At 35.6% G+C, this 26,213-nt stretch overlaps 2 protein-coding genes and 1 long non-coding RNA gene across 16 annotated transcripts in view; 2 read left to right on the top strand and 1 right to left on the bottom strand.

The window, feature by feature from the left end:
• Positions 1-4,225, bottom strand: part of FGD6 (FYVE, RhoGEF and PH domain containing 6) — a 95,609-nt gene extending 91,384 nt beyond the window's left edge. Inside the window, exon 1 of one of the 2 annotated variants that reach the window (XM_039874098.1) lies at positions 3,936-4,225. In XM_039874098.1, the coding sequence (XP_039730032.1) occupies positions 3,936-3,951 (16 nt within the window). In that variant the 5' untranslated portion in view covers positions 3,952-4,225. The remainder of the gene's footprint in view (positions 1-3,935) is intronic. The other variant, XM_039874099.1, reaches the window with a different exon arrangement.
• A 176-nt stretch (positions 4,226-4,401) lies between these two features.
• Positions 4,402-26,213, top strand: part of VEZT (vezatin, adherens junctions transmembrane protein) — a 60,556-nt gene continuing 38,744 nt past the window's right edge. For 12 of the 13 annotated variants that reach the window (XM_039874085.1, XM_039874094.1, XM_039874084.1 and 9 more), the window contains exon 1: positions 4,402-4,548. In XM_039874085.1, the coding sequence (XP_039730019.1) occupies positions 4,513-4,548 (36 nt within the window). In that variant the 5' untranslated portion in view covers positions 4,402-4,512. The remainder of the gene's footprint in view (positions 4,549-26,213) is intronic. The other variant, XM_039874090.1, reaches the window with a different exon arrangement.
• Positions 11,984-24,281, top strand: LOC120611620 (uncharacterized). Its single transcript, XR_005655241.1, has 2 exons — positions 11,984-15,915; positions 23,001-24,281. It is a non-coding gene; the product is annotated as an uncharacterized LOC120611620 (long non-coding RNA).

The following is a 26,213-nucleotide window of genomic DNA, read 5'->3' as shown; positions in this document are numbered from 1 at the left end:
GTGCTCTACTTCCTTTTACTAAACAAGGAAGAATGTCCCAAATCCCTAATATGTGTTTAATCAAGATCACATAAGAGATGCCTTGTCACTCAGCATGTTGTAATAAAGAAGATAATGAAATATTTTCAAAATAACAAATTCCCAAAGCTTTACCATTTCAGTTATCTATCCAATAAGCATGTTATTAGTTTTGCTTTGCTTTAGGCAGGAAAAAAATTGTAAAACACTTAAAAGCCTAATGATAAAGCTTGGTATAATAAATGATCTATTAAGTCTTACAAAAAAATATGAATGCCCTAGGCCTCTTCCCAACCTCCCATCTTACTAAAGATAATGAAAACTGACAGACCGTCATGTTGATTTCATTTCTGTAACCATTCTTAAAGCATCTTCCCTCAGGAATTTTTTTAAGGAACTTAAAAAAATCCATTTTACAAGTTGAAAAGAGTTACAGAGATTGACTGCACAGCAAAGTGAATGTACTTAATGCTACTGAACTGTAAACTTAAAAATGGTAAAGATAATAAATTTGTCAGGTATATTTTACTACAACCAAAAAAAGCAAAAAGAACCTAGCTCATCAAATTAATCTTTTACTTTCTGGTTCTTGCCGTTTTGTCAGAAGTTTCCAGGTCATTTAATCAATCAATTTTTGCTTTTTAAATTGTTTTTTAATCTCTGGTCCTAATTTTACTCTTTAAATGTGTTTTGTACATAAGTCTGCTTCCAACAGACATAAATCCCTATTCTCTTTAGTGTACTAGAAATTCAATTAACTACATATGAGCTGTGGTTGATTCCCAGTATTATGTACCTAATGCACTCAGCGCATACTCACAGAATTAAGTAAATAAATAGTGAACTCTGATTCACCATTGCTAGTTAACCATGTACTGGAGGAAGCCAATAACTAATTTGGAGAGCTGGCTAAGGTAATTGTGTGCCTTGTGCAGATGTGGCTACCTCAGTTTCCTTGTGAATGAGAGAGCTGAACAGAACTCTTAATGCCTGTATGAGTCTGAGATTATAACTGAGATACTTGTTTCAGGAGAATCCTTATATTCTCTAGCCCCTTTGCCCTGTATGATTTTTTTTCGGTATAATTTTGTCTCTAGCTCAAGAAGGCAAGCTTCACTGCAATGTCCTCAATGGTGAAAATAGGGCCCTGGGAATAGTGAGAGCTGTCACATAACAAATACCATTTAATAATGTCTCAGTAACGGAAATTTCTTTTTTAAAAAATCAATGTCCATTTTAATGCAGAATAATATTTTGAAAAGTTAGCAGGAATCAACTTCAACAGGATTACTGAGTAAGTCCTTATTAGTAGGAACAGGTGTTTGACTAAGTCATTGGTAGAGCAATATCTGAAATCGTTCATTATTATTATCATTATTTTTTCGTGGCTTTATTTTGAAAGAAACAGAATTCAAAAAATAATAAGCCATTATATTATGGCCTGCTCCAATGTCAAACTCTTGAAATAAGTGCATGGTGTTTGGAAACGAATCCAACACCTTTGGATCTTAATACTGTATCAACAGTCAGACCCAAAGCTTTTTAGAGCAAAGCAGCAAATCTTTTGTTTACACAGCTGTTTGGTTCCAAGGAAAAATAAGGTAAGAAAGTAAAGAACCAGAATCATTTTACTATTACAAATATACTGTCATCTGTTACACACAGATGGCTGTGGTTCACCTGCACAATTTCTTAGCTATTGGACAAGCAAAGCACAAGCATTGAGACAGTAACCCTTACAAGTTCAAAAAGATAGAAAATATACACCTATAGTTATCTCTCCTATTAAAAATATTGATTAGAATAATTCTAAAATCTCTACTATGAGCCAACTCTTTTACAGATGTAGCAAAACAAAGCAAGCTCTTCTGCAGGATACATATAACTTAGATGTTCCACAACATTGCTCTTATTTCCTTAACTTAAGACAGCCATTCCAAATACCACAGATTAGATTCCATATAAACATCCCCTCCCCCAATTGCAAATAATTTTCCTAAAGTTTTAATGAATTTGATTATTGTCCCAAAGAGCTTAAACAGCTTGCAAGAATAATGAAAACATAATTTTATGAGAATAGGATGAAATAAAACCCAGTTGTCATACATATTCTCTATTTAGACATGAGAAAGAATTAAAATAAATCTTAACAAATGGGTGAACAAAATACATAGTTAATGCTTCTCAGCAAGCCATGCTAAAAACCAACTAACTCAGCTAAACACAGGAAGTGTCCCTCTTAAAACACCACAAAAATGTCTGTGGATTTCTTTAATTATAAAGTTGATAAAATATAAAAATAGCTTGCATTATTCTAGAGTAATTCAAATAAAAGAATCATAAATTTCCAGACTGAGCCCTAGATCAGGTTTACATATTTAAATGTCAAATTAAATGCTTCTGTATCTGTTCATTATAAACTGTTAGGACTGGAATTGAAAACTGATACATATAAGGTATGAATATTTTAAATGTGTTTGACACTCCAAGAGAGGAGAGAGCTAAAACTGGCTGGAAGGATTTAAAAATTTCCAACCACTTTAAACTTAAATAAGACTAGTTCGGTAATAAAGAAAACTTGAACAAAGGTGAAGTACAGACATTTAGAATGAAATTAATTCACTTCGAGTAAGTAGAAACCTTCCTTTTGGTAAGGAAAAGAGTTTATAAATAACATAACTTCAACAGTCGTATGATAACATCTCCTATACATAAATATAACATCAAAAAGGAAAGATCCACATTTTTTTTCAGGAATATTTCATTCCTAGCTTTCTTATTCCTATTGGCTAACTTCTTCCCTAGTTAGCTGTAATCTGATTACACCTAGCAATGCAACACTCCAATATATCTAGGCTTTAGAAATAGTACAGATCAGAACATTTAGAGTGCTGTTTGACAGTTTCAAGTTGCAGAAATTTAAAACAAATGCCAAGTAAAGCAAAGAAAATTTAATCTGATACTTAAGTGCTGATTCTAGAAGCAACTTTGAGAGATAACTTTACACTATTTTACTATAAAATTTCTAATGGAAGTTTCTTTCGATGCGGACAAAACAAAGAAAAAAATCTTAATACTTAACACATTAAACTGTGGTTTAAAAATTAACTTATGTTCTTATAAAGTGAATTTAACACCACTTTATAGTAATTATTTTAAAAAATAAGAACTGTTCCTTAAAAATGTTTAGAAACACAACGTCCAGAATTGCTCAAAATCCACACAAAGGTAAACACAGACTTTGTCATTTGGATGAAAGGAAAGGACTATGAGAGGCAGGCGGAAAATACGGCTTTGTTTACACTAACCAGGTAGAAATAGAAAAAAAAATCCATAAAATATTAGGTGAAGATGAGCAAAAAACTGCCATATGCAATGCTACTTCTCTCTACTTCTCAGGTAACAGAGAAAACCACCAGGATAGGAGTAAGAATGTTTAAATCTCTTTATCTATTAAGCAATTAAGGGTCAGAGTTTCCAGTCGATACTAGATTGAAGGCGACTCAGCACAGTCGCCGAGTTAAACACTCCGGGAACACTGCCCTTTCCTAGAATAACAGATTTCTTAACATGGGAATCTAAACTATTTTCACATGCAAAGGCAAAGTCGCTCAAATTTTAGGAGAGACAAACGTACTCTTTATATTTCGAATTTCACCTGGTGCAAAGAGCCCCCAACACAGGTCTCCTTTTAAAGGCAGGTCCCAAGAGATAGACGATTTCCAAACAGCCTCTTTTGGCAGGAAGGGACGCGAAAATGCAGCAGCAAACGCCGTCTGCTCCGCACTTGCCACAATTCTCGGGAAAGGTAGAGGAAACACCGCTAACCCACCCCAGAGGAGAAAGTTGCTCCAGAGCCCGAGACTAGCTGCGCTCGCTACCAACTTTCCGGCGGCAGCGCGAGCGCCGTCACTTACCGGCGGCAGAAGTCATGATTCCCCCACGCAGCTCGCTTCCCTGGTCGCTTCCCTCAATCCGTGCTTCCCTTACAGTCCATTGTTTCAAGAGTTTGGGCAGAAAAGAAAAGTCGCCGCAGCGCCCACATTCCGTCCGGTGGCCCCCCCCCAGGCGCAATCTGAGCGCTGCACAAAGGATGCGGCGGGCTCCAGGGACCCCACGGCGTTGCCAGGCGCGAGCCGCAGGCGGCGGGCGCGAGCCGTGCTCACTGCGGCTCCGCCGGCGCGTGCCCGTCTCCAGCTCCAAAAAAAGCTGTGCTCCAGGCGCCCCCTGCCAGTCGCAGCCATAAAAGGCGGACAAAAGCCACAGCCTCCTCCAATCAGAGGGCTCGAGCTTCATTTCGCTCCCGCCCATCCTTCCCACAGGCGCATCCTCTGCTCCAATAAGTGGGTCTGAAAAGGGGGCGTGAGCTGCGAGGCATGCTGGGAATTGCAGTTTTCTGGACCCAGGAGACCTGCAGAAGCCGGAGCCTGGGTGCTGCCGGTTCCCCCGCCCTCATTTCCCATCGTGCTGAGGCGGGTGGCATGGCGGAGAAGGATGACACCGGAGTTTGACGAAGAGGTGGTTTTTGAGGTAAGGGGAAAATGGCGGTGGGTGTGGATTGCCTTTGTTTAAGAGAGACGAGGGGGAAGGCGAGGAGGCAAGGCGAAGGGCCGATCCCGGGGCGAAGGATCTGGTGACGTTCCTGCCAGCCTCGGTTACGGAATCTCGGCGATTTCTAGGCCTAGTGTTGGCTGCAGCCTGACAGGTGTAGCCCGAGACGCCCTCTCCGCGGCAGACACCGCCTCCAGCGGGCCCAGAATTCCCAGTCAGGGCAGTGGATGAGAGCCCTGCCGTTCCTTCCCCGGGGACCGATGCTTCGCAGGGGACTGCTCCTGGCTGGGGCGGGACCCAGTCGTGCGTTTTGGATACTTATCAATACAACTTAGCCTCCCTTTTTCGTCCTTGATTTTTTGGATCATTATCTAGAAGTGCTTAGGTCCCTATTCCTGATCGAGGCGTGGCCTTCGGAATGAAGGCAGCAGGTGCCAGTTTTCTAACAAGGTTTAAAATATGTGCGGGATGGGGGGGACTACTGTGAGTGGTAGGGGCCAGGGCATCTCAGCATCTAGGTTCAATTCTTTTGTCCTTTGCTCTTGCGCTAAGTGTAGCCAGTTCTTTGACTCAAGGCGTGAGTGCTTTTGTGTGGGACTATTTTAAGACGTTCTCTGCCATCTTGAATGGATAAAAGGGGGCGAGTGTTTTTGTTGCCATTTATCTATCAGACACAGGTGAAAACTCACCACCCCTATATAGGTGTCTTGAGTATATGTTGTTTTACATTCACGCATCCAACTATATTTTAAGATTTTTTTAAAAAGATATGACCCATTCCGTACAATGGGAGAGCTAGGCATTAAACAACACAGAATGGTAAATGTTGAAATATGTTCAAACTGTCGTTGGAGGATTGATTTGGAAACCGCTGTTTGTTCTTGTTAGCCTCCGAGAAGCTACGCCCAGTAAATGATATTGGAGGTGAATCTTGAACTATGAAGCGGATTAGGAAGACAGAAGGAAGAAAATGCATTACAAAGAGAATAGAGTATGCCAAGGGAGGAGTAAAAATACCTGGTGTGGATTTTTCAGGGCCTTGAGTGTGGGAGGGTCACTATATAAAGTGGTTTGATGTGGCTAGAGTGTAGAAGTGGTGGAAGATAGGGGCTGTTTTTCCAAAATGAGGAGTCTGGATGCGAGGAGCTCACTAGGGAAGACAAGCGCCTGAATTTTGGAAATGAGAGAGGGAGTCATGGAATATTGTAATGGCTTGCACGAATACTTCTCAGGTAAAATCGAAGAAACAGTTACAAATTGAGAGTGGGAGCAAAAGGAGAGACAAAAATCTGGGTTGCTTAGATTTCTAGAGTAAGGAAATCTGGGCAGATTATTTTTTTAACCATATTTTTTAGATTTCTAAACATAATAGTAATAAATACTCTAAGAACACTTAACTGTAGAAAATGAGCCACAAAATTAAAATTACCCATTATCCTAGCATCCAAAGATGGCCACTATTAACATTAGAGTATGTGTTTTTCCAGATTTTTCTATGCAAATAAACCTTTAAGTGTGGGATTTTTTTTAACACAAAAGATATACCACATAGAATTTCGTATGTTTTTCACCTAAATTTATCATGAGTCTCTTCCTATTCATTACTCTTTGAAAACATTATTAATTAGTGAATATCTCATCATGTGTATGTATCATAACATAACCATTTTACCATTATTGGATAATTATATTGTTTCGAGATACTATTGTAATCAACACTGACATAAATCCATCTTTCATTGCAACTCTGAATTTTCCTTAAAATAATTTCTAGAAAGGAAATTAGTGGGTGAAAGGACGAACATTTTTTTAAGACTTACGTAGAAAGATTATACCAATTCATGTTTTCATTAGGAATAAGTGTATTAGTTTCACCAGATCCTCAGCAACAGCCTTATTAGTTTCATTAGTTTCCTTTAATCTTCGCTAACTTGCTAGGAAAAAAATAGCATTCCATTGTTCTAATTTACATTTTGTGCATTTATTGGAGCCACTTTTCTTGCTTGAGCCTTTCTTTTTTTATTTTTTACCCATTTCCCCATTGGATGTTAGCTTCTTAAAAATTGTCTTGCATGATTTCTTCATGTTACTTGCAGAAAATTTTTTCCAGCTTGCTATTTGATTCATTTGCCCTTGTGTCATATGCATTAATTTTTATTGCAACATAATATTCATGAGAAAAGTGCATAAATCATAAATGTGCAGATTGATGAATTTTCACATGTGAACACACCCCTGTAGCAAGCACTCAGATCAAGAAATTGAACATCACCAGCACACCAGCTCTCTTTCTTTCCTTCGGTCACTTCTCTCCACCCCAAGGATAACCACTATTCAGAGTTATAATAACTAACTTACATTAGCTTTATCTATTTTTATAGTGTAGACACTGCAATTCCATTTGTATATGCTCTTTTTTGTCTGGCTTTTTTTTTTCTTTCTGGTTTTGTTTGTTAGATTCATCCATATTGTCATGTGACAATATTTTTATTTCTCCATAGTATTCCATGTGAATATATGACAGTTTTTAAAATTCATTCCACTGGTGATGGTCTTTGGGTAGTTTTCAATTTGCGACTATTTTGAGTAGTGCTACTGTGAACTTTTTAGTATATGTGTTTGTTGAGCACATTTCTGTTGGATACATACTTGGAATTGCTGAGTCATAGGAAATGCATATGTTTTCCTTTCGTAGATATTGCCAAATGTTATTCCAAATATTGTACCAATTTATACTACTACCATCAGTCTCCAGGTCCTCTATATCCTCAACAACATTTGCTAATTTCAGTCTTTCTTTTTATCATTCTGATGGGTGTATATCTCCTCTTGGCTTTAATTTGCAGTTCTCTGATAAAAAAAAAAAAAAATTGAGTCCTTTTATGTGATTATGAACCCATATGTCCACTTTTGTGAAGCCAATTCAAGGTTTTTTTGCATATTTTTCTATTGGGTTATCTGTTTTTCTTACTGATTTGAAGAAGCTCTTACATATGATAGATATAAGTCCTTTGCTGGATAAACTGTACCTCAAATATCTTATTTCAGGAAACAGAAAGGGATGGGAAGCTATCTGACTCATTTAGAAGGCAAGTAATAAAAATGCTCATGGATCGGAAGATTTATTGCAAAGATGTCAGGTCTCCCCAAATTAATCTATAGATTCAAAGCAATCCCAATCAAAATCTCAGTAGATTTAAAAAAAAACAAAAACAAAACTGAAATTGACAGGCCGATTCTAAAATTCATTCAGAAATACAGTTGACCAGAAATAGCCAAAGCAATCTTGAAGGAAAATAAAGCTTCAGGGTTTTTAACTAAGACCTATTATAAAGTTATGGTAATTAAAATAATGTAATATTGGCACAAGAATGGTCTAATTGACCAATGGAAAAGAGAGTATCTAGAAGCAGAGGCACATATACAAGATATCCTGTTTTATGACAAAGGCAACATTGTAGTTCAATGGGGGAATGGAAGGTCTGTTCAGTAAATGCCAGGTTAAATGGACAGCCATGTGGGAGAAAGAAATTTATTGACCTTTATTTGGTACCATACAAAAATCGGTTCCAGATGAATGGTAGATCTAAATGCAAAAGGTAAAACAAAGCTTTTAGAGAAAATATCTGTATGCCCTTAGACCTCTTTTAAGCCCTAAGCATAAAAGAAAAAGGTTTATCGAATTATAATAAAGGTAAGAGCTTTTGTTCATTGAAAGACACTATTAAGAGATTCTTGCTGAAGACAGGCCAGAGTGGTTAGACATCATCTGGGGGTTAGTAGAAGATGAGGAACCCCTTATTGAGGGTGATCAGTTGTGGAGGATGGGAGACTTGCCAAAACGATCTAGCAAGATTCTTATTAATCTGTGCAAGAAAGTACACAGATGGGCTTAAGAGAAGAAGGTTCTGGAGCCTGGCTAAAGTTTGATCCAGCAAATAAATCTTTTTTCAATACCCAGGGGAAAATTCTAACTCCCCAAGGTGGCTTAGAATTCACAATTAAATACTATCTCAATTGGGGGTGAGGGAGCTATAAGCCTCTTAGGGGAGAATACGTTATTTTAAGGAAATATGAATGAATGGACCCTTGGAGGAATACATGGGACATATGATAGTTTGTGACAAAGTTTGTCTGGGTGGGTAGATTTCTGGCCTCCTTTCCTGTGATAACAGTCAATCTTCCCTGGTTGATGAAACTCCGGAGAGGGTATTTTGTGACAATCGAGTTCCTTTTGGAAGATCTATCTTAAGGCAATAAGAGAAGTTCAGTGAAAGCCTCTCTCTGAATTTTCTGTTTTTCAAGTACCTGCAGCTCAAAGTAATATGCCAAAGTGGCATATTTGAGAGTGGTATATTTTGCTACTCTGTAGGAATGACCTGTTTCTCGAAGGTATAGCTAAATTGGTCCTTAAACTATCTAGGCCATTGCTGGAGATAAGGGGAATGGATGCTGGTCCACCAATTCCATTCCTTTTATGGTTATCGCTCAGTTTCAGTTTTCTATTTTGGGAGATATTTTGATAGTTTTTCTTTTTTAATTCTGAAAGGCAATGTAATATAGTTAAAGTAGACTCTGGAGCTGGACAACATAGGGAATCCTAGGTTCCACTATTTATTAGTTAATGTAACTTTGAGCAGTTTATTTAACTTCTCTGTGTTTCAGTTTTCTCAATATTAAGTAGGAATAGCAGTACCTATCTCTTAGAGCAGTTGTGAGTATTAAATGACTTAATATAAGGGAAGTACTTAGATGAGTGCCTGGAACATTGTAAGCATTCAGTAAATGTTAGCTATTAAATTTTTTCAGAAAATTGCTTTTTACCCACATTTTCAAAATTATTGGTGTATTCTTAGTAGTGCCTCAGTTTTTAGATTCATAGCACTAATTAGATCTTACTATGTTTATTTATGCCCTCTCTGTTTATGTTACATGGCTTTGACACAATATTGACTTACTAGATAGATTTTTCAAATAACTAGTTACTGGTTGTGTTTGATTAGTTCACTTGAATGTGTTTATGCTTAAAATTTTTTTAATTTTTAAATTTCTACTTTTCTACTTTCTATAATTTCCTTTCTTCTGCTTTATATGTGTTTATTTTACTGTTTTTTTTCCCCCTAGCTTCCTGAGCTAAAGACTTAAGTACTGAAAATAATGTGGAAGGTTATAAATTTTCCTGTTAGTACTGCATTGGCTATATCATGAGTTTTAAAATGGAGTGTGTGTCACGGTTTTGTAATTTCCATTTTAATTTCTTCTTTAGCCCACGATTTATTTAATATCCAGGTGTTTGGGTAAAGGATCAATGTTATTGTTAGTGATGATTTTTCTCCCATATGCCCCTCTAGACCCATAATTCCACCCTAGTCATTATGGACTGCATCACCCATATTCCGTTGTCCTGTGGATACCATTTGTATTCAGCCAGCGAGAAGGACCTGCAAATCCAAGGTTTCTAAGTCTGTTCAGGCTGCTATAACAAAACTATCATACATTGGGTGGCTTATAAACAACAAGAATTTATTTGTCACAGTTCTAGAGGCTGGAAAATCTAAGGTCATAGTGCCAGCTTGGTCATTCTGGTGAGGACCTGCTTCCTGGTCTATAGAAGGTTGTCTTTTCCCTGTGTCTTCACATCAGCATAGGGTAAGGGAGCTCTCTGGGATCTCTTTTAAAGGGACTGATTCCATTCTTGCGGGCTCCAAACACATGACCTTATCACCTCTCATAGGCTCCACCTTCAAATACCGTCACATTGGAGATTAGGTTTCAACATGATTTGTGGGAGAGCACAAATATTCAGTCTATAGCGAGAGGTTAGAAGAGAGTATACTGGAGAGGTATTTATCCTCCTCGTTGTCTCCCTGCCAGGCTACCATTCGGTGGTGATTGTGTTCCTGTACCTAAAACCACAACTCTTGTTGGGGGACTTCTTTAGCTTCGGTGACACTGCTTCTTTCCCTTGGCCTTTAAGCCTTTGGTAATAACATCCCGCTGTTGCTAGTCCCTGGGCCTTCCACTATCCCTGTTCGTTGCCTCAGCCCAGCTTACAGCATTGAAAATAAATGGTTATTTCATTACATTAAACTCTTTCAGTTACTCCTTTTAAGTATGCCATCCATCTATTTCTTGCAAAGTCTTCCTGCAAGATAACTTCCTTGGTTAACTATTTTGCTGCCCCTGTTTTCTAGGATTAACTCTGGTCCATTTTCATCCATGGCCTCTGGTTTTGCTGAGGACTATTCTTTATCTCTTAGTGCTTCAGAACCTTGAATGAAATGGATGTTAAAGTATATTCTTCTTGGTTACACACTTTTCACAGTCCAATTCCTGCTGGTGCGGGTCTGGGCCTAAGAGCACTTTAGATAGAGGCCGAATGATTACAGGTTTTTGTAGGATTTTGGTTTCTTTGGCAGTATAGTTCCTTGAAATGTAGTGAGTCTGCTTCTAGGCAGTTTCATATACAAGTAACCATCGCAAAGAGCCCATTTAGACATAGTTCTTAAATCTGAAATCTGTAGATTACTTATTGGTTCTGTTTTGGATCTTTTCTCCCTCTCATTCAACTTAATGGCAATAGCCCTGACCATCTGCAATAAGAGGCTTGGGTGAAGAGGCATCTCCCTTAATCAGATCTTAACAGCTCAGCTGGTTCCCATTATTTTGGAAAGGGACTTGGGAAAAGCTAGAAGCCACCTTCTTATTTTCTGCCTTTCGACATTTCCAGCCATGAGAATCCTATCTTTCTCCCCGCCCCCTACTCCCAAACACCACTTTCAGTCAACTTCAATCTCCAGCCACAGGCAGAGCTTTCTTTTTCAAAGCCAAAAGTTTATCGGGCGTGTTTTCCAAGGTATTGCAATACAATGGCAATAGTTTTATCCATTTGGCTGTAGTGGATCATCAGCCTTTTAGTTTGCAATACGTTTACCTTGCCATCTACCACTTATCTGGTAAGCCAGTGCAACATATTTCAGTTTTTGCTAAGTCAGACCTACTAGATAACAAGTACTATATCAGCCATAGATCTTAGTGCAGAAAACAGAAACCCCTCTATCTGCTATAAACAGGAAAAAATTTAATACAGGGAATTAGTGGTTAGAATATTGTTGGGAGGTCTAGAGGATTAAGTTCTATCAAGCTGTTAACGCTCATTAAGTGAAGAACACATGATCATGATCACAGCTACAATCCAAGAATCAGGAGCCATCACAACATCTGCCTCTCAATAACCTACAAAGCTGGTACAGTGGTACTGGAACTCAGAATCTAGCCACTGTCTCTACCACAGCTGCCTCTGCATTACCAGGAAGCTGGAGAATACATGTTGAAAGACTGCTTTAGAAACATTCTGCATCCACAGCTTTGTTTAGTAGCGCCCTTCCCAAAAAGCCAAAGCAGCAAGAAGTGAACCTGCTTTTTTTCCACCTTCCAGATCTCTTACAAGTGTATGTAATTATTGGAGCCCAGTGTATATCTAGAACCCTAGCTGTGGGATAATTTGGGAAATGCCACATTTAGCTTTCTTGTTTCTTTAATACAAGAGGCACTAGAAGGAAGGAAGGTAGGATGGATGTGAAGCAAAGCAGTACACCATATCCAATATTAGGGCCTAACCTCTCCTCCCCTAAGAAAATGTAATGGAGATATTTTTGGTATATTTAGTATAATACTGTTATTTTAATGATTTTCAGAGTCAGAAGTTGGACTTTTTTTTAATGTCAGGACTTACTCAGAGTTATATGCTGCATTAAAATTAAAATTAAAAATTTTAAATCAAGCAAAGTGCTTTAAATTATTGGAAAGTGTTCCAATCACATTCTTTCCCTGTTTAAAACACTTTTGAAATATCTTGTTTTAATATCAATTTCCTGGATTGTTAGTTAATTTTACTATCTTTTCTTCTAATTTTGGTCTTTTGTATTCTCCTTCTAAGATCACTGTTAAGTCCTCCTAGTCTCGGAGGACTAGGGGTGCACTGAAGGGTGGTGTAGTAGAGGAATTAAGAAAGGGGCAGCAAGAGTGAGGTTCGCAGGCCCAATTCCCAGTCCTTGCCCTAGAATTTGACCTTCATTTCATCAGGGCTGGATTCCCTATATACCTTCAAAATTGCATTATCTTGGAGCCTGACTAGGCTGAACAGCAACAGGACAAAGTTTAGAAAATGAAGGACACCATATCTAACATGGATATTAAGCAAAATAAATACTGAAGTACTGTCATTTTACTGCTATTGTAATCTATAATTAAGATATTTGAGTAAGAATTCTCTAGTCACCTGAGTCAGGTGATAAAGTTCTGATATTGCTCCTTCATAGCTTCAGATTTTTTTCATTATAAATTAATTGCAGAAGCTTCGAGTCATTCATCCTATCTTGAATCCTGCTACCTCTGGAGGGAAGAGTACCTGAAAATAAGAACTTTTTATCTGAAGGACTAATATTTCTACCTCTTTGCTTTATCTATAGTGCGTCTAAACTGTTTCTTTGTAACTTCATTACAGAGACAATGTTCTTCATTATAGAGACAATGTTGTCCTCAAGGGAATGTTTACTCTTTCAAATCTCTGTTTTTGGTAACATTTTCTGTAGTTGAATTCTTTGGTGTTTGCTGACGTTCATTATCTTTTCTTTTATCTCTAAGTGGGAAATCTAATTTTTGCCCCTCTTTTCTTGATCTCTTTGCTCCCCTTCATCCTTCTCAGTAAATTATGAAATGTTAACCCTTTGTTGGCAATGTGTTCAGGTTTAGCACTCCACCCCCCAGCACTACATCAACCAAATGAATTTGACCTTCATTTCTGACACAATCTCCCACATTAAGTTGTTTTGGTTTTTAAATCCTCTCTTGCTTGATTCTCCTTTTTTATATTATACATCCCTAAAGAATATTAAAGCATTTTTATAAGTATCATTTGTAGATTCTTTTCTATTTGCATTATTGATTTGACTAATGGAAGGAAACTTTTTGTCTGTGAGTGTATACATTGACAGTAGTTGCTATTTTGATAATGGAGCTTGCTGTCTGGAATAATTATACATATAAAATTTAAGATATTGTATCATTTTATTTTTCCTTAAAATGCGTCTTCGATTTCCTATAGTATATGAAGCTCTACAATTGTACTATATAAAATAATCTTCTGAATAGTAATTGAGATTGGAAGCATAGCAAAATTCATGATTTTATCACTATCTGTAATAGAACATTTATTAATGGAGTTATTAAATCTTAACCATGTTGACATGAAAGATTGAGCATTAAGACCAAGCTAGTTTATCACCAGATATGCAGGCACTAACATGAATTATATAAATTCTTCTTGGGGAACAGGTTTTGCTTTTTTGTCTGGGTCATGTTGTTTCTTCCATTTTGGCTTCTTCATATAACCTCAGAGTTCCAGTATAAATTTTAACATTTTTTAAAAATATAAACATTCCAAAAGGTAGTAAGTAGGCCTCTCATTTCTGTATTTTGAAAGCACTTAATAAAAGGCAGGTTTCTTTGTCTCAAGCTATTATACACAGTGCTTAAATTATTTTTTATGATTATCTTGGTATCTTGTATAGTTAAAAACTTTAATTTCTTAAAAGCCTTGTGGAAATGGGACTAGACCATTAGTCAAGTATGACATTAATTAGCGATGATATCTTGAATGAATCATTTCATTTCTTTAAAGCTTGCTTTCCATTTCTTATATGAAAGAGTTGTGTCTTTTAGTGTTAAATTATTTTCAAATCCGGTAAGTTGAGGGAGAGTTGGCCCTTAGAGGCTTTCGTTAATTAAGAAATACAGGAAGAAATTCTGCTCATTTCCAGTCTGTTTTTAGATTGGAAACCCTGGCTCAATTTTAATTTTCTTGGTTCTGTACCAGGTGTTCACTGCATTCCCAGAAGCGAATCATACTTTAAGGATTTAGAAGAAAAGGCCTCAAACTCAGTGTACTCCATAGTGGCATAGTGTCAGACACTGTACTGACTTCACTGACTATGGATTTTTAGAGTATTGCTTATATATCTATTGAGACTTATTGTTATTCTCACTGTGGCAGATCAAAATGCCCATCATATATATTATTTAAATAATATTTAAAATAATATATTTGAGGACATTATTTATTTTAAAATCCACATAGTAATTGTTTTAGCTGACAGTCTGGCCACCCATATCTTAGTTTTGGGATTTTGCTAATTAATCCATAACCATTAATCCCATATGTCTTTAACACCTTTATTAAAGTGGATTTTCTACTTCAGTATATTTTCTGTCTTGCCTTGTCTTTTTTGTTTTACTTTTCCTTACAGAGTCTTCCTTTTTAATGACAGGGAATAGTAAATCATTTTGAGAGAAAGATCTCTCTTTTATTTCTTAATGGAACCACAAATTCTGTCTCCATTTTTATTAGTATTATTATTTTTTATTTGGGATAAGGAAGAAAGAAAATGAGATTGAATGTGATCTAATAGTATCCAAACCTCATTCTAATGTTTATTGCTTGCTCTTCAACACCCCACATTTTGCCAATGTGTCTGACATGCCTCTATTTTTTTTTTTCCTAAAGCAGTTTAAAATGATAGTTTTAATTCCTCCCTTCTGCTCTGCATTCAGTAGGTGCCCAATATATGCTAGTTGATTAACCAGGTATTGAGTAATATTAAGGGTAGGGAGAGCTCAGTCCACCATTGCTGTCTTCTCTTCCCTTAGTTAACACCAAGTCACTGTTGCTCTTTATTTTTAGTCATTTGAGTGTGTAAGTTGTGTAAGTCAGTTTTCTCTCATTGCATCTCTTCATCTTTCCTTTGATGGCTGTATTTTGTTTTGGGCTAATTTTATTGTACTTAAGTATATTTGTACTGTATAGAAAAATTTTAAGTTACTCTTTTAAAAACTTTCTGTTGTTTATAACATTTCACGTAAAATTCATTGGATGAGATGCATTTCTGTCGGAAAATATTAGAAGCCTACAGCCAGAAAATTTATGGGTTATGTCTCTTACCAGCTGCTGGTTGAAAAAAACTTTTAAGTAAACACAAATATTAAGTAATATCTTCTAAAGGCATTTAAAAACCCCCACTCTCCTGATTACTTCTTCTGCAGTTGCCAAGTAATACTGAGTGGCACCGAAGAAATTATGTTCAGATTTTTTCAAAGAGCTGCTTCTGATAGGAAAATGCTTAGTAATGATGAAGACACGCCTTCCAGTTCAGTGGCCATTTTGTAATGTAGTGCTGGAGAAACAAGTGGGAATCATCAAAGAAAGAAGTGTACAGATCAAAAGAATATGAGCAAGAGGCAGTAAATTTTTCATCTAGGTCAATTGGAGAAATTAGAACTATGCTGTCTGTGAGTAGTTTAATTAGTTGGACTAATTTTTATGGACCCTTATAGTCTACTTTGTCTTTTAAATTCTATGATTAGATTTTGCTTTGCCGATATTGAATAACAATTAAATTAACGCTTGGATTTGGGGCTTTGGGAATAGCAACCTAGAAAAGTTATGTTGAAATGTGCAAATTCCAAAAAATGTGTTGTTATTTTATAATATCTTTAATTTTGCAAAATACTATTCTGTGATATTTTTCAAGGTTAAAGGTGGGGAGGGTGGGAGACAATAAGTGGCTATTTTCAAATTATACTTTCTAATTGTATACTAATTAAAGATAGGTGCAAAGTATATAGAAACAGTATATTAGCAACATAATAGTAATGGAGAAATTTATTTTCCATCGTAGGGTTTTCTTATGACAGTTTTAGCTCTTTATGTATCCAAAGCTTCTTCTTTAAAAATACAGAAAATAGCTACCTTGTGTAATTTGATAATGACAGCCTTCCTCATTAGTTTATTTTGTGGTGTTCTGCAGTTAGACTGGAAAGAAATAAGGAAATTATAGCAATTGACAACCAGAGTTTATCTTTTTCAATTATATATTTTAAAAATGTTGTTCTATATGCAATAATCACATTTAGATCTATAGCCCTGGTCAAATATAGGGGGTAGGAGGAGGGTGAAAAATAAATAAATAAAATAAAATTTTTTAAGTAATGAAAAAAAAAGAATAGACCTATAACCTTAAGCTATTTTCAGAGATAAAATATTTTAAAAATCTTTTTAGTAGCTAATAAATAGTTTCCAGACAAATTTTCCCCAGACGCCTTTAATGACAGATATCTTTTTCATTAAAGATTTTGTTTTGAAGAAAAAATCTTTTAGAGGTTCTATTGGCATGGTGGAAACTTTAAAATTATATAACTTACATAATAGTACTTTTTTCTCTGAAGAAATTAAAAACTTGTAGAGATTTTTAAAGAAAAGTTACCTGTAAGTAATTTGATAAATTCCATTGTCAAGGGAATAGAAATCAAAGCCTTCTAAAGAAGCACTGATTTGTATAGGTGTGAAGTCTTCATTAACAAAGTTACTTCTGCATTACACAATTTGAGATTTCTGTGCCAATGCTTCCGGCCTCCTGCTGCCTTCCATTAGTAGCTAGCTAACTGTATTTTCCTATTGCTTTCGTGTTTAATATAGACTTGCAGAGATCAAATATTATCTGGCATCTGACAATAATAAGCATGCTGCAAGATCTAATTGTATCTTTGATATAGTACTGACATTTTAAATAAACGAACTGTTTAATAGTTGAGTAGATCATTAGTTTTGATATAGGAAAGTACACAGGATCATTCTATTCATTTGCTAAATTAACAATTCGACACCTTTTGTTGGGCACCTTTTATCACATAAATAACATATGAATATATTCTCATTGTAAAAAAGTCAAATACAGGGAAACATTAGTCCTCCCTTAATCCCCCTTTTCTTCCTCCAGTTCTGCTTTTCTCCTCAGAAGTAACCACCGTAATCGGTTTTCTTCCAGATCATTTTCAATGCAATTATATTCACATATACGTATATGCAAATATGTATGTATAATACACATTGAAATATTGTATAATTTGACTTTTAAATGTAAATGGGGTTCTTAAATGATTATAGGAGCCAGTATTCTCATAAGTACATTTAAGCATACTTTTATAATTATATCCATAGAATAGATACCTAGCAGAATTGCTAGGTCAATAGATATATACATTTATAGTTTTATAGATATACTCCTACTAATAATATATGATGTATTTGTTTCCTCATAACCTTGACAACACTAAAATGATCATACTTCTTAATCATTGTCAACTACCAGATAAAAATTATATCTTTGTTTTAACTTGCACTTCTTCAATCAAGGGTGAAGTCTTAACATGCTTTCATTTGTATTTACCATTTCTGTATTTTTTTTTGAACTGCCTCTTTGTATCCTTTGCTCATTTTTGCAGTTTTTAAAATCTTTTTCTTATTAGTTTATACGGGCTTATTGAAAATTAATGAAATAGTTTTATCATATGTTGACCATACCTTCTCTCCAATGTCGTAGAGTTATTTTTAAAACCCAGGAAGCTGGACTTGAAAGTGATTTGTAAGGATAGAGGATTATTGTTTTTATACTCCCAAGATTCTTTGCAATCAGTTTTTAGGCTTGCATAATGAGAGGCAAATATGTATGGATTATAGTTCATCTGAAACAGAAATGATTGAGAATAAATATAGATATTATCAGAAGATATATGTTGATCTGTTGTGAATTTTCTAACTTCTAAATCTGTTAAATTTAAAATTGCAAGTCCAGTTTCTAGTTTAAAAAAATATACAAATTATGCAAAATACATATTAGACGAAGTTAATGAACTAATTTATCTTAAGTTGTTTGCAGTGTAAGTAACAGATTTGGCTCATGTCCAGCTGCCTACGTTCCTGGTTCTATCGTTTACGTACACGATCTTGGGCAAGTTACTCGGGTCTCTCTCTTCCTCTCACTTTAAATGAGCTCTGGCTCATAAGGTTATTGTAAAGATGAGGTGAGTTAGTATGTTAAAATGCTTAGAACAGCACCTGGCACAGTGTGGGTACTCAGGAAGCGTTTGGCGTTACTGTCATTTGGGGAGGATTTGATAGGGAGGGATCAGCCAAACAGATGAGAACCTACATTGATCATCCTCTTGTGATTAAAAAAAAAAAGTACATCTGCATAGTATCAAACAGAATTATCAGTCTCCACTGACATCTCTAAACCAGAGGTAAACACTGCTACAACCTAAGAAATGGTCAGAGGAAGCAAGTCAAGGGCCATTTCCAGATCCCCACTGCTTAACGACTCTATAGCCAGTGAAACTGCATCACTGGAATTCTTGCTTTATTTTGTTTGTGTGATCTTATTCATAATGATGCCTGCTATGGCTCTATTACCCTTGGTAAATGGATTTCTAAATTAATCTATTGCCTATTGATTATTTTCTTCTTTGCACTTTGAATCTGAAAATTTCCCTCTGATTTCTGCCTGAATTATTCTCAATTACTACTTTGTTAACCCTAGACTAATAAATATAGCACTCTCTTAAGGATGAGTAAACAGAAAAATCGTGGAACCTGTAGATCATTGGAACACCAATTCTATGGAGGTTTGGAGGAGTTGCCACTCTGCAAATGTATTCACAGAAGAAAAAGAATTAAGATTTGCGTATCTAGATTCAAGAGACTGTAGTTCTATGAAACTTAAAGTCACCAGTGAAAGAGGAATAATTTGAGATGAGGACAACCTGAAGAGAGAAAAAATATAATTGAATTACAAATTGTACCATGCAGGGTCAGCATTTTGGATCTTACAGAATATAAAATCTGATATAAAAGTATTTTTAACCAATCTTTTTTACTTTCTGTATTCTGATCATCATCTTGGGGCCTTGCTGGCTCTGGAGCGACTGCCCTCCCAGTGTTAGCAAATTCCCAAGAGAAGGTAAACTACTTACTCCCTGGATATGTGCCTCTCACCTGACCACTATTTACCTGCCTTAATCATCCCAAGACCAGATAGATACCAGGCCCTGCTAGGGACAGCACCTGTACTCCAGGGCCTGTTGAAATTATTGAAACTCATCAATTTTAAACCTGCTTACTTTGCCTTGCCCATTCCTTCCCTCAGAAACTACAGTAAAGGTTTTTACCTATAATTTCCCCCTTTCCCTCCTGACCAATCCTGGTGCTGTCTCATCTGCCCTCCCCTCCCCTGTGACACGCCCTGCCCCCTTCTCTTGGAATCTGTGTATATAACAGATTATCTTTTCAATGGCAGTCGTCTGTTGGCCTCACCACACCTGAGTAATAAACCTATATTTTAAAACAGCAAGATGAACTTGAGAGAGACTTAGTTGTTCCTTCTAGATTTCCTTTTTCCTCAAAGAGGCAATTATGTGTTATGGTTAAGGGTGTAGGCTTTGGACTCAGACCAGCTAGCTAGCTTCACATTCTGCTGGGTGACATCGGGCAAGTTATTTAATCTCCATATGCCCTAATTTCTCCTAAAATGGGAGTATTATTACTAATAATTCTTTACAATTTGTTGTTAATTAGGTATTATAAAACATGTTTAACTAAATGCCTAGCATAGAAGCAACTCAACAAATGTTAAACATTTTTACTGTTAACTCCTATTATTTTCTAGCTTTCGCTCTACTCTTCCAAAATATTGACTTCTCTTGTCTTCTCACACTTATCTCTAGCTGAGCTCATCTACTCCATATGTGTCCATATGTCTATGCTACTATGGGTTTCCCGCTATCCCTATTTGCTAAAAACTCAAATCTATTCGTTCAAATTAGGCCGCTCTCCTGATCTCTAGGTACTTTAGATCTAAGTTATTCACATTTGAACATCTCACAGGCACCTTTAACTCATCACCTTCCTCTTCAGATTGGTTGCTCCCCACTATTTTATATTTCACTAAATAGCACCGCCTAATGTTCAAACCAGAAATCTAGGAGTCATCTCGGCCCTTCCCTTGCCAACCACTTTCAGTCATAAATGGATACTAAATGGGCGGGAGGATTGCAAACTAAAGAATGTTTTTACATTTTGGAAAAGGGAGTAAGGGTCAGGGGTAAAGTAAAAGAAGTTATTTTTTAATTATATCTTTTCATTTTAATTTTTAATTTAATAATAGCAAACCAGTAAAAAAAAAAAAAAAGAAATTCGTGAAGTTGAGCAGTTGAACTTAGTTTCCTTTTAAAAGTAGAAAAAAAAAATTTAACTTCTTGCATATCCCAAGGGAGAAGTTAATGGTAAAAACTATAACTCTTGTGCCAGACATATAGTAGGTGCTCAATAAATATTTGATTAGTGATAAATGAACAAATAATGATTGCCATTTAAGTTTCCATTTTTCTAGCCAAATGCATTTTCCAGTGGAATGCTCTTAGCACTGAGTCATTGGCATCTGGAAGACAGAGTAGATAGTTTGTGAGGAACCAGAATCAGAATTTGGCCAGTAATGGTTGCAGACTACCAATTGCTTTTCAGAAAGGGTATACTTACAGCTCCGGGAGCAGCTCTTCTGGGAGAGAGGAGTAGCGAGTTCAGAGTGTGCATCAGGGTTAGTGTGAAAAGAGCACCTAGGGTTCTGCTGGCTGCTTACTTAGCCTGATGCAGGTGTTTGGTTGTGGGCCTGTAGCATTCACAGAGATGTGTCAGTAGCCAAAGGAAACCACTCAGTAAGATGCCATTTGTGGCATAGGCTAGTTATTTAAATATCTCACTTTCCTACTTACCAATGTGGCCAGTTAGTCAGATATATTTCTTTTTTTATGTTGAGGCCCGGATAAAAAAATTTTAATAAGGAAATTGTGTTATTGGAAAACTGAAGTTCAGTAGGTGAACATGAAGTTCATTTAGACATACTCCAAATATAACCAAGTACTATAATTATTTTGATTTTATATAATGTTGGTGATTGAACTTCTAATGCATAATAAATTCCGATGCAGTTATTTTGAAGGTAACTCATTTCACTCTTAGAAAGCCTATTAAGTTTTTAGATTGCAAATCATGGTAAAATAACTAATCTTCAATTTCGGTTTTTGCTTTATGAATCTATCATTCTCCAAAAATAAGAAGTGAATAATGAAAGCAGCTGCTGAAATACTTATTTTTTGTAAATTTTTCAATCTATGATTCTTTATACTCTAAAATGGGGTTTCTGAACCTCAGCATTATTGACAATTCGAGATGGATAACTCTCCGTGGGGCTTGTCTTGTGCATTGTCAGATGTTGACTGACATCTGTGACCTCTACCCACTAGATGCAAACATCACTCCTCCACTCCTTAGTTATAAATAACTAATGTCAGAGTCGGGCGATGGGAGCAAAATCTACTTTGAGAACTATCGGAGCATACTGGGTTTTGGATTTTCTTTTTAACTGTCTTGCTTAATGGTATTTTAAAAACATGACTTTAAAAATCACATAATTGAGAATTGCTTATTCCACAAACTTTACATTAGTTTGGGGAAAGCAAATATGAGTAACTATAATTAGTCATTTCTGTGTGCCTCCTAATACCAGTAACTTGAAATCTTGTTGCTGGAGGCTACTTTTGACATTTGTGGCCCAGGCATTGTTGCAAAGGAAATTTGCCCACTGTTATCTGAATATTTTTCATGAATTCATAAAATATCACGTGCACCTTACACTAGCTGATTGGGTGATTAACTCACAGATTCATTTCAAGATGTTACTAAGTTGACTTTTGCTTTTTGCCATATTCTCTTTCAGTAGATATTAAAAGTATCACTACCATTATATAGAAGTTTATAGACTTGAGTATTCTATTCTAAAATTTAATAAGTTTATCTTTTCCTCAGATTAAAAGAATAAGTTGAATTTTCTCAATTTTACATTTTTCTGCCATATTATTTTCTTAAGTCTTTTATACCAGACTCTAGGAAAACCTAGCATCTGATTTTTTAGAAAAAATTTTTTATAATAGACTGTTTAAATTATATAAAAAAGAATAATACAGTGAAAGCTCCATATACCCATCACCCAGCTTCAACAGCTGTTAATATTTTGCCAAACTGTCTCATCCATTCCTCTCTCTCCCTTACCTTTTTCTTGGAGTATTTTAAAGCAAATCCTAGACATTGCTGAATTTCACTTGTAAAGGCTTCAGTTTACATCTCCAACAGTTAAGTACTTTTTTTTTTTTGAAGATAACTCCATACAATTATCTAGTAAATTAAAAATAATTTCCTAACATTACCTAATAGGCTGTGTATGGATTTTCTTGAGTATCTCGAAAATGTCTTCTTTTAAGGATACAAAGTCTGTACATCACTTTTGGGTGATATGTCCTTTTAGTCTTTAACAGTTTTCTCCACTTCTTCCACTTTTATTACATCATTTATTTGTTGAAGAAACTGGGTAATTTCATCTGTAGAATTCCATATTCTGGATTTGGCTTATTGCATAGGATAAGATGGCATTTGATTTAGCACAAAATTTTATATTTTAACATACCAATATATTTATCTTGTCTTTCAGAGAACATCATGAGTTTTGTTTTACTACCTGAACAAGTTTAAGAACTCCACAGCATTCTTATTTTGTACTTAAGGATACTGAGACCAAGAGAAGATTTTCCTGAAACATAGCAACCTATAAAGTATCATCAGACCACTCAGTATTTTCCTTGGTAGTTTAGAAAGCTAGGTATACCATAGTCTTATCAGAAGTACCATAGAATGGAACCTTTTAGCAAGGACCTCACCTCTTTTGTTTGGTTTTCTCCCTGTGCCTAGATATTGCCTGGCACGTAGAGGATGTTCAGTTAGTATTTATTATTGAATGGATCATCTAATTCTTCCATGCTTGTCCTATTCTTCCCTCTGTGGGCTAGAACCTGAAAGGTTATAACTTGTTCTATCTGTAAGGATTTGAAGCAGTTTAGAAGAGAGAACCGAATAATAAAAGTATTTTACCCAATACTTCCATTTCTATGCTAATTAATCTTCCTTCTTAAATGCAAACCATCGATAAAGGTATTGGCATATCTACAGAATGTACCATAAATCACACAGAAAATAAACAGTGCATTGAATGAGTGGTTCAGACTTTGTATAATCCATTAATGTAGGATCTGATATCTTTAATGGGAGTGAAGTATGAAATGCAGGTAGTCTAGAATTTAAATGAGTCATTTTCCTAAATGTTTGTTCAGCAAAAACGTTGGGGTTTCCTGTATATTTTTGTTTGTTTTTCTTACAAAAATATGTTTCAGCCATCAGAACAGTCTTAGTACAACCAAAGACTCTTGGCTATCTTTCATTTAGCAAAATTCTTTCTCGTGCTATGATGTGTGTTTTCTGTCAGCTAAAATTTACAGGAATTGTAAACCACAAGGATTTCCTGAGGAGAAGCTCCCACATGCTGTGTCTGAGGTTTCTCATATTTCTTTTGGCAGCAGTAACATTCTCCAGTACTACAGAATTATAGTTTGAGTTCAGTGCTAATAATTTCTCTTCAGGAAAACAACTTAACTGAAACATTTGTGGTTATGTTTTGCTTGAACTAAGGGAAAAAGCTATAACTGAGAAAATTACCTATCACCACATACTCTGCCTTACCCTGCACAAAAAAAGTCCCTTTCTAAAGCTGCTATCAACCAATATAATAATACTCACTATATGAAACATAGAAATTTCTTTGTATTAGTTTATAAGCCTAATAGCCCAAAACTTTCAAATATAATGGTTAGAGCTATTGCAATAGGGAGTCTCACATTGCTGTAAAAGAAAAAAGAAAAATAAATTATTTTATGTTGGATGATCAAGTTTTAATACTGAGACGTTATTTGCTTTTTCATTCTCATTCTCTCATGCGTGTACAGAGTACAAACAGCTCGTCAACATGATTTCATATTCCATATTAAAATTAACCTTTTGTCGAGTTTTGTTACGTCTATTCTTTGATGATACAATTATCAGAAAAGGCTATTAAAATACTCATCCCCTTCCAACTATACGTCTGTTTAAGGCCTGATTTTCTTTATATACTTAATCCAAAACAAGAAATTGCAACAGATTGAATACAGAAGCAGATATAAGAATCCAACTATCTCCTATTAAGCCAGACATTAAAGAGATTTGTAAAAATATAAAACAATCCATTCTTCTCAATTCCTTCTTTTTATACTGGAAAAAATTTTTTTCATTGAAATTTATGTTGTTTACATTAATGTTATAATGGATTTATTATTTTATGTAAACTAATAAATTAAATTTTTTAGTTTAATTTCTAATATGATAAATATTGTTAGATAGCCACATAAACAAAAGTTCTTTAGGACCCTCGATAATTTAAAAGATTATAAAGAGGCCTGGACATGAAAAAAATTTAAGAATCACTGATCATGATGTGATTTCTGAAATCTGTCAAATAGTACACAGGTTATTTGGCAGTTTCAGAGAAAAAGTGATTGTAATTTTATCACTCATATCTTTTCATTAATATAAAATAATTTTACTAATCTTTTGCATTCTTACAAATTGCTCCTGTGCTGTAAGGCCTGCCTGGTCAGTTCATCTCGATTGAACATTCAGTTTGTTAACCAATGGGTGTTTGTTTTTCATTTGTCTTATCATTGGTCAAATTTTAAATTTTCTTTGGCTCAAAAGTGATTGAAGCAAAAGAGTAGAAATAAAAGAGTAAAATGAAATAAGCATAAAAGTAAAAGTGAAACAGCTACAACTTGGAAAACCATCATAAACATAGTGACTAGAGCTTTAATGTTCATAGGTCCATACAGTCCAAGTTTATAAGTTAGAAAATGATATGATTTCTACTAACAGACAAAGACAAAAGTGCAAATATGAAATACAATGATGACTGGAATCGTAGTTGATTGGACCTGCAGTACCTTCATACCTAGTGTCTAAAGGTTGTCTATTCTGAAATTTTGTCAAATACTTAGTTACATTAAGCATGAAACAAAGCACAGTGATGGTCTTGGCAAGCCAGAATTTTCCAGAATTGTAAAATAATGCTTTCTAGGATGAAAGTGATAAATTCTGTCACCAAAGGTGGGGAAAAAACTAGAACTACCAAGGTTCATAGTTGCAGAGCACAGTGGATATGTCACACCTTTGACAAGAAGTTTGTGAAAACAGCCAAAAGTTAATGAGAAGTCCTACATTTAGGGGGCGAAAAACGGCAGAATAGGCTACTGGTAAAAATACTGTATCAGATGACACTGTTGAACATTTTCAGTAGTATATAAGGTAGACAATTAATGCTGCTTTTTTGTGAAATATGAAATAGCAGATGTTCCAGATGTGGTGATTCAGACTAAGTATGGTATGCTCTTAGTTGATATGCAGAACATATATGGAAAACAAAGTAGTCATTGTTTCCCTTCTGTTTAATCACTTAAAAAATGGATATCTGCTACAGGTATCCATTTTGTTATTTTGTGAGCCGTGACATAAAGTGGAAAATTAAGAGACATTGGAGTCAATACTGACACAACATCACCTAAGTGTGCAGTAAGAAAGTGTGCAATTTGAATAAAAAACCATTTGGCCCCATTCCTACCCCACAAGCCTCTTCCCAGAGAACAGTTAGCAGTCAAGACTATGCCTCATGATCTGCACTGAGTCTTCAGTTAGAACAGGAGTCAGCGAACTAAGACTATTGGGCCAGATTTGTCCCCGTTCCATGCTTATTTTTATATAACTGGTGAACAAGGAATAGTTTTTA

The sequence above is a fragment of the Pteropus medius genome, unplaced genomic scaffold (genome assembly GCF_902729225.1).
Source record: "Pteropus medius unplaced genomic scaffold, Ma_sr-lr_union100, whole genome shotgun sequence".
NCBI lineage: Eukaryota > Metazoa > Chordata > Mammalia > Chiroptera > Pteropodidae > Pteropus > Pteropus medius.
Note: the sequence above shows the minus strand (reverse complement) of the source record. Positions and strands in the feature narration are given on the sequence as shown.